We start from the raw sequence: 17422 nt of genomic DNA, 5'->3' as shown, positions 1-17422 counted from the left end.
GATATGAGTCCCTAGCTCATTGCACCATCAGGATTCAAGCAAGCCGGGCCGAAGACGGCTGAAATGCCAGAAACCGGTCCCCGGTAGCTTGTTTCCTTCCCAGCATAAGAATTGGCTTGGTAGTTTGGTCTGCCCTGTTCCCATGATGCACTGGGCCAGGGTCAGACTAATTTGCATATAGCCAAGTTCTGAGCTGGGATGGTGCAGTGAGCTAAAAAACGGTGATGGATCAAGCCCTGATCTTTGGACTGGGTAAGAGTGGTCTGCTTAATTCAGACACTCTGTTCATCACCATCCCCTTTTCTGAATCATTTTTGTCCACCATAAGCGTGGAAGGGTATACTCAGATGTGAGTCCCTAGCTCATTGCACCATCAGGATTCAAGCAAGCCGGGCCGAAGACGGCTGAAATGCCAGAAACCGGTCCCCGATAGCTTGTTTCCTTCCCAGTATAAGAACTGGCTTGGTAGTTTGGTCTGCCCTGTTCCCATGATGCACTGGGCCATGGTCAGACTAATTTGCATATAGCCAAGTTCTGAGCTGGGATGGTGCAGTGAGCTAAAAAACGGTGATGGATCAAGCCCTGATCTTTGGACTGGGTAAGAGTGGTCTGCTTAATTCAGACACTCTGTTCATCACCACCCCCTTTTCTGAATCATTTTTGTCCACCATAAGCCTGGAAGGGTATACTCAGATGTGAGTCCCTAGCTCATTGCACCATCAGGATTCAAGCAAGCCGGGCCGAAGACGGCTGAAATGCCAGAAACCGGTCCCCGGTAGCTTGTTTCCTTCCCAGTATAAGAATTGGCTTGGTAGTTTGGTCTGCCCTGTTCCCATGATGCACTGGGCCAGGGTCAGACTAATTTGCATATAGCCAAGTTCTGAGCTGGGATGGTGCAGTGAGCTAAAAAACGGTGATGGATCAAGCCCTGATCTTTGGACTGGGTAAGAGTGGTCTGCTTAATTCAGACACTCTGTTCATCACCACCCCCTTTTCTGAATCATTTTTGTCCACCATAAGCGTGGAAGGGTATACTCAGCTGTGAGTCCCTAGCTCATTGCACCATCAGGATTCAAGCAAGCCAGGCCGAAGACGACTGAAATGCCAGAAACCGGTCCCCGGTAGCTTGTTTCCTTCCCAGTATAAGAATTGGCTTGGTAGTTTGGTCTGCCCTGTTCCCATGATGCACTGGGCCAGGGTCAGACTAATTTGCATATAGCCAAGTTCTGAGCTGGGATGGTGCAGTGAGCTAAAAAACGGTGATGGATCAAGCCCTGATCTTTGGACTGGGTAAGAGTGGTCTGCTTAATTCAGACACTCTGTTCATCACCACCCCCTTTTCTGAATCATTTTTGTCCACCATAAGCCTGGAAGGGTATACTCAGATGTGAGTCCCTAGCTCATTGCACCATCAGGATTCAAGCAAGCCGGGCCGAAGACGGCTGAAATGCCAGAAACCGGTCCCCGGTAGCTTGTTTCCTTCCCAGTATAAGAATTGGCTTGGTAGTTTGGTCTGCCCTGTTCCCATGATGCACTGGGCCAGGGTCAGACTAATTTGCATATAGCCAAGTTCTGAGCTGGGATGGTGCAGTGAGCTAAAAAACGGTGATGGATCAAGCCCTGATCTTTGGACTGGGTAAGAGTAGTCTGCTTAATTCAGACACTCTGTTCATCACCACCCCCTTTTCTGAATCATTTTTGTCCACCATAAGCGTGGAAGGGTATACTCAGCTGTGAGTCCCTAGCTCATTGCACCATCAGGATTCAAGCAAGCCAGGCCGAAGACGACTGAAATGCCAGAAACCGGTCCCCGGTAGCTTGTTTCCTTCCCAGTATAAGAATTGGCTTGGTAGTTTGGTCTGCCCTGTTCCCATGATGCACTGGGCCAGGGTCAGACTAATTTGCATATAGCCAAGTTCTGAGCTGGGATGGTGCAGTGAGCTAAAAAACGGTGATGGATCAAGCCCTGATCTTTGGACTGGGTAAGAGTGGTCTGCTTAATTCAGACACTCTGTTCATCACCACCCCCTTTTCTGAATCATTTTTATCCACCATAAGCGTGGAAGGGTATACTCAGCTGTGAGTCCCTAGCTCATTGCACCATCAGGATTCAAGCAAGCCGGGCCGAAGACGGCTGAAAGGCCAGAAACCGGTCCCCGGTAGCTTGTTTCCTTCCCAGTATAAGAATTGGCTTGGTAGTTTGGTCTGCCCTGTTCCCATGATGCACTGGGCCAGGGTCAGACTAATTTGCATATAGCCAAGTTCTGAGCTGGGATGGTGCAGTGAGCTAAAAAACGGTGATGGATCAAGCCCTGATCTTTGGACTGGGTAAGAGTGGTCTGCTTAATTCAGACACTCTGTTCATCACCACCCCCTTTTCTGAATCATTTTTGTCCACCATAAGCCTGGAAGGGTATACTCAGATGTGAGTCCCTAGCTCATTGCACCATCAGGATTCAAGCAAGCCGGGCCGAAGACGGCTGAAAGGCCAGAAACCGGTCCCCGGTAGCTTGTTTCCTTCCCAGTATAAGAATTGGCTTGGTAGTTTGGTCTGCCCTGTTCCCATGATGCACTGGGCCAGGGTCAGACTAATTTGCATATAGCCAAGTTCTGAGCTGGGATGGTGCAGTGAGCTAAAAAACGGTGATGGATCAAGCCCTGATCTTTGGACTGGGTAAGAGTGGTCTGCTTAATTCAGACACTCTGTTCATCACCACCCCCTTTTCTGAATCATATAAAACTATCTCATCAGCCTTCGATACTTTCAAACACAAGAAGCTGTCAGATCTTCTGAGCTCTAGAATGGGCCTGTCTGGATCGGTGCTCAACTGGTTTACCTCTTTTCTGCAAAACCGAACCCAAAAATTCAAGGTCAACAACTCCTTCCCCAAACCCTTGCCTGTCTCGCTAGGCGTGCCACAAGGTTCCTCGCTATCACCAACACTTTTTAATTTATTCATGGAACCACTCACAGATCTGCTTCAAACGTCCAACGTGTAATTCCACTTCTACGCTGATGATACCCAACTCTACCTTAAGATCAACACCCTTCAAGACATCAACCTTCTCAACGCGACCCTTAGGACCAACCAAACATGGCTGTCAGAGAATCACCTCAAATTGAACGCCTCTAAAACTGAATTCCTCCTAATTGCCCCTCCTGCCAAAGTCCCCAAATTGCACGAAGGATCAAACACCTCACGGCATTCAACGTTCAGCCAACTATTGTGGACTCAGCGAAATCACTGGGCATAACACTGGACTGCAACCTGAACATGCAGAAACACAGTGGGATCGCCACTAAGGGAGCTAACTTGCAGATTAAGACACTAAGGAAAATGAAACCCTTCCTACCGGCCAACAACTTCAAAATGGCGGTGCAAGCTCTAGTTCTACCTCGTTTGGACTACGGAAGTGTCTCGCTTTGCGGTCTCCCTGCAGCTACTACTGCCCCCCTAAGAGCCTCTACCAACGCGGCAGCGAGACTCATCACTGGTTCAAAAAGAAGCACCCACATCTCCCCTGACCTTAAATCTCTAAACTGGCTGCCATTTGAAACCAGAATTCACCTGAAAATAGTGTGCATGAAGCATAAGGCCGTACACCATAAGACACCCAGCTATATCACACAACAACTTACATTATCAGGCGGACTATGATCCACGAGAAGCTCGGAAAACCTCCTTCTGAAGCCACAAAGATTCTATAAGAAAAAAATGTATAAGCGCTCCTTCTCTGGAATGGCACCCAGGATATGGAATGCCCTCCCCCCCGGAACAAGACTGAACCCTTCCACTGCAGCTTTCAAACGGGAAGTAAAAGGCATTCTCATGGCAAAATTCTCTTAAACACAGACCTTTGCTTCCTTGAGTTCCTATGTACTTGTTATCAATGTATAGCACCCTATCTCTCGTTTTCATGGCTCCGCAGCTCGTTTTTATCTGTCATCGTACTAGTCCGCTTTTCTCGGTCCCTTTGATGTTATTCTTGTTCTGATCTACTTACCGCTACTGTTTTAACATCACTCCTGTACTAGTTTGTACTTGTGACGCTATTATCCCCATGTACTGTAAAGCGCTCTGATATCCGCAAGGGTCTTGTCCGCGCTCTATAAAACGTTTTAAATAAATAAAAATATAAACAAATACATACATTTATTGGGCATTAGCTGTGTCACCTCTTATTCATTGGGGCTGTTGCCTCACCCACACATGCTTACTGGGGCTTTACATCTGCCCCCAGATGTTTGCACGTTCATTGGTCTCACACATTTCTATTTGGCTTCTTCTCCACCCTCAAATGTATGACGGACACTTGGCGCAGCCCATTATTGTTTTTTTTCCTCACAATTCTTTTTTTGAAGATTAAAATAAAACAGCGTATAGGTGAAGGAGGAACGTAGAACATAAGGTACCAAATGTGAAACTGTAATACTGTACAGAAACGCACAGTGCGAGATGAGAAGGAGTGCTAGGTACATAGCATGTGGTGTCCCCATGGGGCAGGGGCCCTTAAAGGACAATGAAGGGCACTATCAAGCTAGTCACACGGGTCTGCGTCTGTACACATGATGGTCAGCGGGATGAGGGGGGGCAGAAAAATGTAACATGACAAAAAGAAAAAGAATCGAGGGAAATCAAACAGGGAATCCCTACTCTGACCCACACACTCAGGAGGTAGGGGGGAGAGGATATGGAGAGAACATGATCGTTCTTTGACACTTTGCTTCTGCCCCTCATGTCTATGAGGGCTATTAATGCAGTAGTGGACCGTCCTTCAGTCTGCCCCTGAACACTAACAGGCCATTTTCATTTAAAATTCTAATAGGACTTGGGCAGAATCAATGACATCTCCTGTTCTGCCTCAATCATACAGACATTTCAGGGACACCAGACTGTGAAGACAACTTCTCTCTAGTCCAACCCACTCCTCACAGCTGCTGATGGCCTGGTTGGGTGGATGGCCTGGTTGGGTGGATGGCCATGGTTGGGTGGATGGCCATGGTTGGGTGGATGGCCATGGTCGGGTGGATGGCCATGTTTGGGTGGATGGCCATGGTTGGGTGGATGGCCAGGGTTGGGCGGATGGCATTGGTTGGGTGGATGGCCATGGTTGGGAGGATGGCCATGGTTGGGCGGATGGCCATGGTTGGGCGGATGGCCATGGTTCGGTGGATGGCCATGGTTGGGCGGATGGCCATGGTTGGGTGGATGGTCATGGTTGGGCGGATGGCCATGGTTCGGTGAATGGCCATGGTTGGATGATAGCCATGGCTGGGTGGATGCCCATGGTTGGGCGGATGGCCATGGTTGGGCGGATGGCCATGGTTGGGCGGATGGCCATGGTTGGGTGGATGGCCATGGTTGGGTGGATGGCCATGGTTGGGCGGATGGCCATGGTTAGGTGGATGGCCATGGTTGGGTGGATGGCCATGGTTGGGTGGATGGCCATGGTTGGGTGGATGGCCATGGTTGGGTGGATGGCCATGGTTGGGCAGATGGCCATGGTTGGGCGGATGGCCATGGTTGGGCGGATGGCCATGGTTGGGTGGATGGCCATGGTTGGGTGGATGGCCATGGTTGGGTGGATGGCCATGGTTGGGTGTATGGACATGGTCTTCCATTGTCCGCATGGGGGTTGACTGAGGACGCAGTGGGATTAGCTGGTCCAGTGTGTGTTTGATCCTCTGATGACGCCCCTTCTCTCTGTTTATCTCCCTGTTGTCTATCTACAGGTGCAAGTGCAACCTTCACGCCAACAGCTGCACCTTCCGGGACGGCAGCCTGCAGTGCGAGTGTGAGCACAACACAACAGGGCAGGACTGCGGCAAATGCAAGAAGAACTTCCGCACCAAGTCGTGGCGGGCTGGCGCCTACACCCCCACGCCCCATGGATCACCCAACGCATGTAGGTACAAGCACCTCCTTTCCCAGACATGCTTAACCAATGCCAACTTGTTGAGTGGTGACCTCAATAGGCCCAGGAGTCATGCCCGCCACCTACCTTGAGTGTTCACCTGGGGCCTGAACCACCTTCTCAGCCCCTCTGGACTCTCAGCCGTTCTAGGTAGTGGAGAGTAGTACTCACATGACATACATTCTGATAAATGTTGGGGATAGCAGACGTCTCCCATGATTTCTGTGTCATCAGGTGTAGAAATGTTGACATCTACAGGGACTGGTCTGAGAACTGACCACCACTTTGTCCAACTGGTCACCAGGGCAGTTAACAGCTCGTCTGTGAGTTATGTCATGTATTAAACCCCTACTTCCCATCAGTCGAGGGAGTGTTCTGAGGTCCACATAGGGGTGACCCCCACCTCTGTGGTTGACTACAAAGGGTGGTTCAGTGTATTCTGTTGTTTTTGGAAATACCACCGTGATTACTGTCTGTAGGCCTCTCTGTGAGATTACTGTCTAAATTCATGAGACTGCTGTGAGATTACTGTCCTCAGTCACCTGGCCGCTGTGAGATTACTGTCCTTATTCACCTGGCCGCTGTGAGATTACTGTCTTTATTCACCAGACCACTGTGAGATTACTGTCCTTATTCACCAGGCAGCTGTATGATTACTGTCTTTATTCACCAGACCGCTGTGAGATTACTGTCTTTATTCACCAGACCGCTGTGAGATTACTGTCCTTATTCACCTGGCCGCTGTGAGATTACTGTCCTTATTCACCAGACCACTGTGAGATTACTGTCCTTATTCACCAGACAGCTGTGAGATTACTGTCCTTTTTCACCAGGCCACTGTGAGATTACTGTCCTTAATCACCAGGCCGCTGTGAAATTACCGATCAGTGTATTCTGTTGTTTTTTGAAACACCACCGTGATTACTGCCTGTAGGCCTCTCTGTGAGATTACTGTCTAACTTCACGAGACTGCTGTGAGATTACTGTCCTAATTCACCTGGCCGCTGTGAGATTACTATCCTTATTCACCTGGCCACTGTGAGATTACTGTCCTTATTCACCTGGCCGCTGTGAGATTACTGTCTTTATTCACCAGACGGCTGTGAGATTATTGTCCTTATTCACTAGGCCGCTGTGAGATTACTGTCTTTATTCACCAGACCGCTGTGAGATTACTGTCCTTATTAACCAGGCCGTTGTGAGATTACTGTCCTTATTCACCAGGCCGCTGTGAGATTACTGTCTTTATTCACCAGACCGCTGTGAGATTACTGTCCTTATTCACCGGGCCGCTGTGAGATTACTGTCTTTATTCACCAGGCCGCTGTGAGATTACATTCTTTTATTCACTAGACCGCTGTGAGATTACTATACTTATTCACCAGGCCGCTGTGAGATTACTGTCTTTATTCACCAGACCGCTGTGAGTTTACTGTCCTTATTCACCAGGCCGCTGTGAGATTACTGTCTTTATTCACCCGACCGCTGTGAGATTACTGTCCTTATTCACCAGGCCGCTGTGAGATTACTGTCTTTATTCACCAGGCCGCTGTGAGATTACTGTCCTTATTCACCAGTCCGCTGTGAGATTACTGTCTTTATTCACTAGACCGCTGTGAGATTACTATCCTTATTCACCAGGCCGCTGTGAGATTACTGTCTTTATTCACTAGACCGCTGTGAGATTACTGTCCTTATTCACCAGGCCGCTGTGAGATTACTTTCCTTATTCACCAGGGACCAGATTCACTATTATTTGACATTGACAACTTGTTTTGCTGGGTCAATAGAGAGAGCAGAGATGCACCATATTTACTAAGAAATAGCGCCTTCTTGCTCTCTCTCTGTGCTGGCACACACAGTGCAGCCTAGCACCAGCACAGTGCAGCCTAGTACAAGCACAGTGCAGCCTAGCACCAGCACAGTGCAGTCTAGCACCAGCACAGTGCAGCCTAGCACCAACACAGTGCAGCCTAGCACCAGCACAGTGCAGCCTAGCACCAACACAGTGCAGCCTAGCGCCAGCACAGTGCAGCCTAGCACCAGCACAGTGCAGCCTAGCACCAACACAGTGCATCTTAGCACCAGCACAGTGCAGCCTAGCACAAGCACAGTGCAGCCTAGCACCAGCACAGTGCAGCCTAGCACAAGCACAGTGCAGCCTAGCACCAGCACAGTGCAGCCTAGCACCAACACAGTGCAGCCTAGCACCAGCACAGTGCAGCCTAGCACCAACACAGTGCAGCCTAGCACAAGCACAGTGCAGCCTAGCACCAGCACAGTACAGCCTAGCGCCAGCACAGTGCAGCCTATCGTCAACAAAGTGCAGCCTCGCACCAGCACAGTGCAGCCTAGCACCAACACAGTGCAGCCTAGCACCAGCACAGTGCAGCCTAGCATCAACACAGTGCAGCCTAGCACCCGCACAGTGCTGCCTAGCACCAGCACAGTGCAGCCTAGCGCCAACACAGTGCAACCTAGCACCAGCACAGTGCAGCCTAGCACCAACACAGTGCAGCCTAGCACCAGCACAGTGCAGCCTAACACCAGCAAAGTGCAGCTTAGCACCAACACAGTGCAGCATAGCACCAGCACAGTGCAGCCTAGCACCAGCACAGTGCAGCCTAGCACCAGCACAGTGCAGCCTAGCACCAGCACAGTGCAGCCTAGCGCCAATGGAGGCAGCCATGCACCATCGTGTCAGGGTGCCCGCGTTACAACCAGCATTGTTTTCGTGCAGGAAAGGACACCTTCCTGCCCACAAACAATCCTCTGAGGCATTTTCCTCTCTCTATCTGTGCTGCAGAATGCCGCACATGTATAAAGAGGACACAAAGAGGAGAAATAAACATATTCCTCCTTATTATACTGCTGTTGCGAAGGCGTGCGATTTTGGCGCATTCCCAGGTTTTGTAGTCGTAGTAACTCTAAGAATCCAGGGGTGGATGCATAGGAACGCCCATACTCCACCCCAGCGTCTTCCCGATGCATAATAACGCAAGGCAGCGACTTGAGCTGCATTGCATCATCCTGGCTTTGCAAAGCCGCACAGAGCCAAGCAAGATGGCTCAGTAAACCTCACTGAAGCCCTTGTATTGCCTTGCGCCGCCTTACGTGATGAATGGCAGCGCCAGGGATTCATAACTCTGGGACAGAGCCTCTGTGAGATCGTACCCCTGCAAGACTTTCTTCAGGCCGCCCCAGCATCATCTCCCGGAAAGGCCCTTGCATCCTGTGAGTAGCCAGTCTGTGGGCCTCAAGATCAATATGAAGCTAGCTTTGGTCCTGAGGGAGACCCTGCTACATTAGGAGGCTGGACTCTGACCTGTAGCTCCCCTCTGCATGTATGAACCTAGCCTCTGATCTGCGTACCTCTGGCACATTCATGGAGCCAGCCTTCTCTATTGGCCTCCACTCCATTCATGGAGTTAGCCTTCTCTCTAATGGTCTCCACTTCAATCAAGGAGCTAGCCTTCTCTCTAATGGTCTCCACTTCATTCATGGAGCTAGCCTTCTCTCTATTGGCCTCCACTCCATTCATGAAGCCAGCCTTCTCTATTGGCCTCCACTCCATTCATGGAGCTAGCCTTCTCTCTATTGGCCACCACTTCATTCAAGGAGCTAGCCTTCTCTCTATTGGCCACCACTTCATTCATGGAGCTAGCCTTCTCTATTGGCCTCCACTTCATTCATGGAGCTAGCCTTCTCTCTATTGGCCTCCACTTCATTCATGGAGCCAGCCTTCTTTCTGTTGGCCTCCACTCCATTCATGGAGCTAGCCTTCTCTATTGGCCTCCACTTCATTCATGAAGCCAGCCTTCTTTCTGTTGGCCTCCACTCCATTCATGGAGCTAGCCTTCTCTATTGGCCTCCACTCCATTCATGGAGCTAGCCTTCTAACTTTTGACCTCCACTTCATTCATGAAGTTAGCCTTCTCTCTACACTTCATTCATGGAGCTAGCCTTCTCTATTGACCTCCACTTCATTCATGAAGGTAGCCTCTGGTCTAGGAGCCTTCATTACAGTTATGAAGCTGCGCGACCCCAATACTTTTATGAAGGTAGCCTCCGGTCCGTGCGCCTCCAGTACATTTATGAAACAAGCCTCTGGTCTCCAGTTCATCATGTCTTCTAAGTGGGATTTGTGTCTATAGGTGCATATTCACTCACTCACCCATCCATTCATACCCATCAGTGAGTAAAGCACTCACTCTGCATGTCACTTATGCCTTCACTTTGCATGTCCTGTGACTGACGAAAGCTTGACCAGTCTGCTCAGGTGGATTGTTTTGCTGGGAATGGGAGGTTGCACTTGCTGCTGGCTGCGACAGTGGGTGGCTTGCTTTGCTATCACCACCGTGTACCTCTTCTGTGAGGAAGCAAAGCTGGCCTGCTGCTGCCTGGTTTGTGTCCTGTGGTGGGGGAAGCTGGCACTGCTGCTGCCTGGTTTGTGTCCTGTGGTGGGGAGAGCTGGCACTGCTGCTGCCTGGTTTGTGTCCTGTGGTGGGGAGAGCTGGCACTGCTGCTGCCTGGTTTGTGTCCTGTGGTGGAGGAAGCTAGCCTGCTGCTGCCTGGTTTGTGTCCTGTGGTGGAGGAAGCTGGCACTGCTGCTGCCTGGTTTGTGTCCTGTGGTGGGGAGAGCTGGCACTGCTGCAGCCTGGTTTGTGTCCTGTGGTGGGGGAAGCTGGCACTGCTGCTGCCTGGTTTGTGTCCTGTGGTGGGGAGAGCTGGCCTGCTGCTGCCTGGTTTGTGTCCTGTGGTGGAGGAAGCTAGCCTGCTGCTGCCTGGTTTGTGTCCTGTGGTGGAGGAAGCTAGCCTGCTGCTGCCTGGTTTGTGTCCTGTGGTGGAGGAAGCTGGCACTGCTGCTGCCTGGTTTGTGTCCTGTGGTGGGGAGAGCTGGCACTGCTGCTGCCTGGTTTGTGTCCTGTGGTGGGGAGAGCTAGCCTGCTGCTGCCTGGTTTGTGTCCTGTGGTGGAGGAAGCTAGCCTGCTGCTGCCTGGTTTGTGTCCTGTGGTGGAGGAAGCTGGCACTGCTGCTGCCTGGTTTGTGTCCTGTGGTGGGGAGAGCTGGCACTGCTGCTGCCTGGTTTGTGTCCTGTGGTGGGGAGAGCTGGCCTGCTGCTGCCTGGTGTGTGTCCTGTGGTGGGGAGAGCTGGCACTGCTGCAGCCTGGTTTGTGTCCTGTGGTGGGGGAAGCTGGCCTGCTGCAGCCTGGTTTGTGTCCTGTGGTGGGGGAAGCTGGCCTGCTGCAGCCTGGTTTGTGTCCTGTGGTGGGGAGAGCTGGCACTGCTGCTGCCTGATGTGTGTCCTGTGGTGGGGGAAGCTGGCCTGCTGCAGCCTGGTTTGTGTCCTGTGGTGGGGGAAGCTGGCCTGCTGCAGCCTGGTTTGTGTCCTGTGGTGGGGGAAGCTGGCCTGCTGCAGCCTGGTTTGTGTCCTGTGGTGGGGAGAGCTGGCACTGCTGCTGCCTGGTTTGTGTCCTGTGGTGGGGAGAGCTGGCCTGCTGCTGCCTGGTGTGTGTCCTGTGGTGGGGAGAGCTGGCACTGCTGCAGCCTGGTTTGTGTCCTGTGGTGGGGGAAGCTGGCCTGCTGCAGCCTGGTTTGTGTCCTGTGGTGGGGGAAGCTGGCCTGCTGCAGCCTGGTTTGTGTCCTGTGGTGGGGAGAGCTGGCACTGCTGCTGCCTGGTTTGTGTCCTGTGGTGGGGAGAGCTGGCCTGCTGCTGCCTGGTGTGTGTCCTGTGGTGGGGAGAGCTGGCACTGCTGCAGCCTGGTTTGTGTCCTGTGGTGGGGGAAGCTGGCCTGCTGCAGCCTGGTTTGTGTCCTGTGGTGGGGGGAGCTGGCCTGCTGCAGCCTGGTTTGTGTCCTGTGGTGGGGGAAGCTGGCCTGCTGCAGCCTGGTTTGTGTCCTGTGGTGGGGAGAGCTGGCACTGCTGCTGCACCACCTTATTTGTCCCCTGAAGTGAGGCACTTGCACCATTTCACAGACAGATCTCGGAGGAGGTGCTTAGCTCACTGAGGGGATGGTATAGGTGGATGAGTGAGTGAACATGCGCGTACAAACACCATTCTCACTTATGTGATATTTCACATCAACATCCGAAAAAGGCCCCAAGTTTTCCAGACATTGAGAAGTTGCCACAAAATTGTAGGTTACTGTCATTTGGAGCAGCTCAATCACAGCAGAAGTAACGAAGTGCCAGATGTACAAACACTGGGTTTGCTAAAAGTGATCGCAATTTGTGCACCGTCTTTTAGAAAATCAAATGGTATTTTGCAAATCAATCTATGTACTAATATGTCACTTCCAAGATGCAGGATTGTAGTCGGTCATAAATCGACCTACCTCGTGAAAATGAATAAGGTAGATCACAAATTGTGACCCACTGCGATTCGCTCCCATCGAAGCGATGGAGGCCTGCTGGGGTCAGAAGAGCACCATGTTGTGAGTGCTTTCAAATAGAGCAATCACGTTTTTTTATGCAGTCTGTGTTCCTTAAAGGAAAAAGGGATGCATTTTAAAAAAACAAAAAGAAAAAGTTTTCCAAAGTTTTTTGGTACTAGGCCCATGTCACCGGTTTCAAGCCTTACAAAATAACTGTGTTAACATTCACAAAGGAGAAGCGGTCGCGTGGGGAGCCCTCCCCATTTGAGAATGGGCTGCCACCACCTTTGAGGTGTCGCTAAAATATTATGGTTTTATGACCTATTTTCAATTTCAGTGACCCACTGAGAATTGCTATTTGGTAATGCTGCCCTAAGCAAGCCCCTTACAAACAGCAATTCAGTATGGTTTACTGAACCCATTTAGCAATTCGGTAACATGTTACTGAAATGCTAAATGGGTTTTGTGGATTCGAAAAACACATTTATTGGTTGTACAAGCTGTGATTTACCAAATCACAGGGTTTGTGTCCAATAAATGCGTTTGTACATCTGACCCACAGCTCCATACAGGCACACAGGTGGAAGTGAACAGGTGATTGCCTGTAGAGGTCATAAGACCTAGCCAGGCCACCGTATAGAAGAAAAAAAGATGGCAGCCGTGGCAGGGTATGCTGTGTGGATGCCGTGGGGCAACCTGTGGGCTCATCGTAAGGAGAACATCCAACCACTGAGGTCACCACCAACCAGTGGACCAGTGAACTGTAAGCAGAGTCAAGACCGACTGTCGAGAAACCAGCCCCACGAAGGTGCCCTCAACAACCCGGCCCAGACATTGAGGCTGCAACGCACACCCAATATGCCACCCATGAGCAAACTGCCTGCCCAGCTTCAATCCTGCCAACCATCACCCAAAATACTAGTCTCCATGAAGCTTGGAAGAAAACAATCACAGAGGGCGATGCAAGCCCACCGTAACTCCAGGGGTGCGTACACACGGCACATGTGGATAGCAAGAAAGGGGTCAGAGTGAGTAGCTTTTTACCCCATCCCAAATCAACAACAATCTTGGACAATTATTACTCCCCCTATGTAGGCAACCGCTTGTCGTCAGGCAGACACCTTCACTGTGGCCACCAAAGGAAATCTACCCCAAAAATTTGACCATCCAGCAGGAGACGGTAGAGATGGCGTACCAACAGGACCTGAGATCATGAACCTCAGGTGTTGGAGCAGAGAATCCTGATGATGCTTATAAAACTGGGCTTTGGTAAAATATATTGAAATGGGCTAGGCTACTGTACACAAATCTAACTAAGGTTTGTGCAGGTCGTATCATCTCAAAGTGGTGGACGGTGGACACGGGCACCCAACAGGGCTACCCCTCTTCCCTCCACTCTCCACCATGCCATGGAGCCTCTGCCCTGTCTTTGTAGGGGGAGGGGCCTAACTGGGGTATACCATTGACTAATAGACACAATATTATACCACTGTTTGTGGATGATGTTCTTGTACATATACCGGATCCGGTACACATACCGGATGCAAGACGTAACTTGCAAGTAACTCTGGAAGCCTTGACAAATGTTGCTGAACTCTGTAGCTTGAGAATAGATTGAGAATTATCTTCCCCATTGATCAATCAGGGGTTTGTATAGCGCGCTACTCACCTGTGAGGTCTCAAGGCGCTGAACCGTGGGGAGAGCAGGATGACTGCAGCCACCTGCACAAGTCTCAGACGGGAACAGCTTGGTACCCAGTGCACCAATTTACCACGAAGAAACAGATTTAATGTCAGGCAACATGAAGAAGGCATTTTCAGCTATTTGCAAATCAGTTGCATTCTGGTGCAAACTCTCACTATCCGTCGTGGGTGGAATTGACACCTCTAACATGTTAATCCTTCCTCAACTCCTATACTTAACATCAATCACGAGATTCTTCACCGGAAGCAACCGTTTCAGGGTCAACAAAAATCTCCCCATGTGAGGAGGCGGACGGGGCCTTGGAGGGTGGGGCCTCATGCAAGAGGTACCTACAAGGCACCTTGCCCCCACAGCAACCTCAAACCCTATCCTCCCAAAACAAAAACTTGCTGAGACTGGTGTTGATGTCCTGGGGTGTTTTCACACCCCTTAATGGATGTCGGCAGTTCAAATCCGATATTTACAGTGGCTTTCAGCTAGTTTTCCCTGCCACCATGTGATATCAGCTCCTCACCGGGTACCTGTGAGATAATAGCCGATATCACGTGTCACAGTGGGGCACCATGTGAGTTGGCAGGTCTGTGGAAGTTATTTAAAGAGGTCCAAATGATGTAATTCAACCTGATCGAGAGCAATGTGAGAAAAGGGTGGTGCTGCAGTTACCTACAGACTCTGGGCCCCATTCATAGAACTAATCTGAGACAGAATCCTAAAAGTACTAATTTTGGTATTCACAGAAGGCATTTAGTAGTAGTAAAGTTAGGATTCTGTCTTAAGTCTGTCTTAAGTCTGTCCTAAATATGTCCTAGGTTTGTCCTAAGTCTGTCTTAAGTCAAACTTAAGCCAAAATCCTAACTTTACTACTCCTAAATGCCTTCTGTGAATACCAAAAGTAGTAAGTTTAGGATTTTGTCTCAGATTAGTTCTGTGAATCGCCCCCAAGGTCGGTCGGCAGATCCCCGACTATGAACTGTACTACCTAGCAGCGCAACTCCTGTGGCCCACCAGCTGCTTCATAGGAGAATCAGCACAAGCAGTATTTACCCGGCAGCTGAATTACGGAAGCTCACAGTCACTGAGGCCAGAGACATAGCGCAGCATGGCCTCTGTTGTAAAGTAGCCAGCGTAGGCAGTTTATGCCGAACAAACTGTATCGAGAGCCTCCGGGAAACATCAATAGACTCAACAGAAATCCCAATAGATTGCCCAGCGCAGTTCCGGGAAGAGTTCAGGCACCGAGACAGACGGCCCTGGTTCTCCGCTGAGACTGACACCGTGGCCGACTTGTACACCAGTGATATACTTGAGGAGTTGAGTGAATCTTAAAGCATCACACCGGGGCAAAACATGACATATAACCAGGCCCACTGGCATTAGGGTATCAGGAGAGGATCAAACTATGCAGCAGGGTTGACTAAATTATGTGTCAAGAAATGGGGAAAATTGGTGGCATAGTGCGGCAAATTATGAGACAGTATTACTTCATTACTTTGACATTTTTACACGGTAACACTCTCTTAGCAAAGGTTTCATCTCATTATATCAATTTAACACCTGAATGCAGCAATCACCTACTGAAAGGTGACCGGTTGGTCTTTGCATAGTGTCTTTTATTGTGCAGCAATACACGTTGCTGTGTTTTTTTAGTAACTTTGGTCCATTTGAGCTAGAAACAATCTTTTCTTAAAGTCTGTGAATTATGCAGCAGGTGATGGATTATGTGGCAAACGTGGTATATCCAATAATTATGTGAAAAATGGATCGGGCACAGAATTGCATAGATCCAGTGGTCCTGCAAATAATACATTAGTACGAGCCACACACCTCACCAGGCGAACAACATGCTCGGGTTACGGCTAATGTATGGACTCGAAAGAACATCTACATACGTCCTCTACAAAGCTCTCCGAAGGACTTTCCAATCTGAGGCCACAAACTTGCAGGACCAATATGACACCAAAAAAACTACAGAGCTCTGATTGGCCTAGACCACTGTAATACAGAAATCATCTGTCCAGAATGCCAAGGGTTAAACCCTTCCAGTGTAACCATCTGCTCCAAACATACCTGTCCCCTGAACAGAAGGGGCACATGCTTGAAGTCACTAGTGACGAGTCGCCTAGACGCGGCCACACGATGCCAACCTCTATCATATGGCTTGTTAATGTCCAATCATTGGGAATTCTGGACTAGGGTGGACGGTCTCCACAACTTCGGAGTTTATGAGCCAGAGTCATATTTATTGGGGCTGAAACCCCAAAACAAAGGATCAAACATTTTAGCTAATTTACAAACATGGGGCCCTATTCACAAAGGTAAAGTGAGACGAAAGTCTAACTTTATGACTTTGGGTATCCACAAAAGGCAGTTACTACTCGTAAATGCCCTTTGTGAGTACTGAAAGTGGGTAAAGTTCGACCTTCGATATTTACAAAGGGCATTTAGCTCAGCCAGCACCACAAGACACCCAGATACATCAGAACCTCACTCAGACGTCAAACAATTTCACAAACGCTTCTACATGAGAACTATACACAACACACTTAACTCAACATCTACCTACAGCTCACTGACAACAAACGAGAAGCTCGGCGACTGCTACAAATACTAGCGCATGACAACCCTTGGAAACATTCACCACCATCTACCTACAGCTCGCTGACAACCAACGAGACGCTCGGCGACTGCCACAAATACTGGCGAGTGACAACCCTTGGAGACATACACCACCATCTACCTACAGCTCGCTGACAACCAACGAGACACTCGGCGACTCCCACAAATACTAGCGCGTGACAACCCTCTGAGACACACACAACCCTTGGAGACATACACCACCATCTACCTACAGCTCACTGACAACCAACGAGACACTCGTCGACTACCACAAATACTAGTGCGTGACAACCCTTGGAGACATACACCACCATCTACCTACAGCTTGCTGACAACCAACGAGACGCTCGGCGACTCCCACAAATACTAGCGCGTGACAACCCTCTGAGACACACACTACCATCTACCTACAGCTCACTGACAACCAACGAGACGCTCGGCGAATGCCACAAATACTAGTGCGTGACAACCCTTGGAGACATACACCACCATCTACCTACAGCTCGCTGACAACCAACGAGACGCTCGGCGACTCCCACAAATACTAGCGCGTGACAACCCTCCGAGACACACACTACCATCTACCTACAGCTCACTGACAACCAACGAGACGCTCGGCGTCAAATACTAGTGCATGACAACCCTTGGAGACATACACCACCATCTACCTACAGCTCGCTGACAACCAACGAGACGCTCGACGACTGCTACAAATACAAGTGCGTGACAACCCTCGGAGACACACACCACCATCTACCTACACCTCACTGACAACCAATGAGACGCTCGTCGACTGCCACAAATACTAGCG

The 17422-nt window shown here is 50.1% G+C and overlaps 1 protein-coding gene across 2 annotated transcripts in view; it reads left to right on the top strand.

The window, feature by feature from the left end:
- Window positions 1-17422, top strand: part of NTNG2 (netrin G2) — a 278222-nt gene that overhangs the window by 160847 nt on the left and 99953 nt on the right. For both annotated transcript variants that reach the window (XM_086924769.1, XM_086924770.1), the window contains exon 3: window positions 5735-5907. In XM_086924769.1, the coding sequence (XP_086780895.1) occupies window positions 5735-5907 (173 nt within the window). The remainder of the gene's footprint in view (window positions 1-5734; window positions 5908-17422) is intronic.

Source organism: Lissotriton vulgaris, chromosome 5 (assembly GCF_964263255.1).
Source record: "Lissotriton vulgaris chromosome 5, aLisVul1.2, whole genome shotgun sequence".
NCBI classification, from domain to species: Eukaryota; Metazoa; Chordata; class Amphibia; order Caudata; family Salamandridae; genus Lissotriton; species Lissotriton vulgaris.
This window is presented reverse-complemented; position numbering and strand designations above follow the sequence as displayed.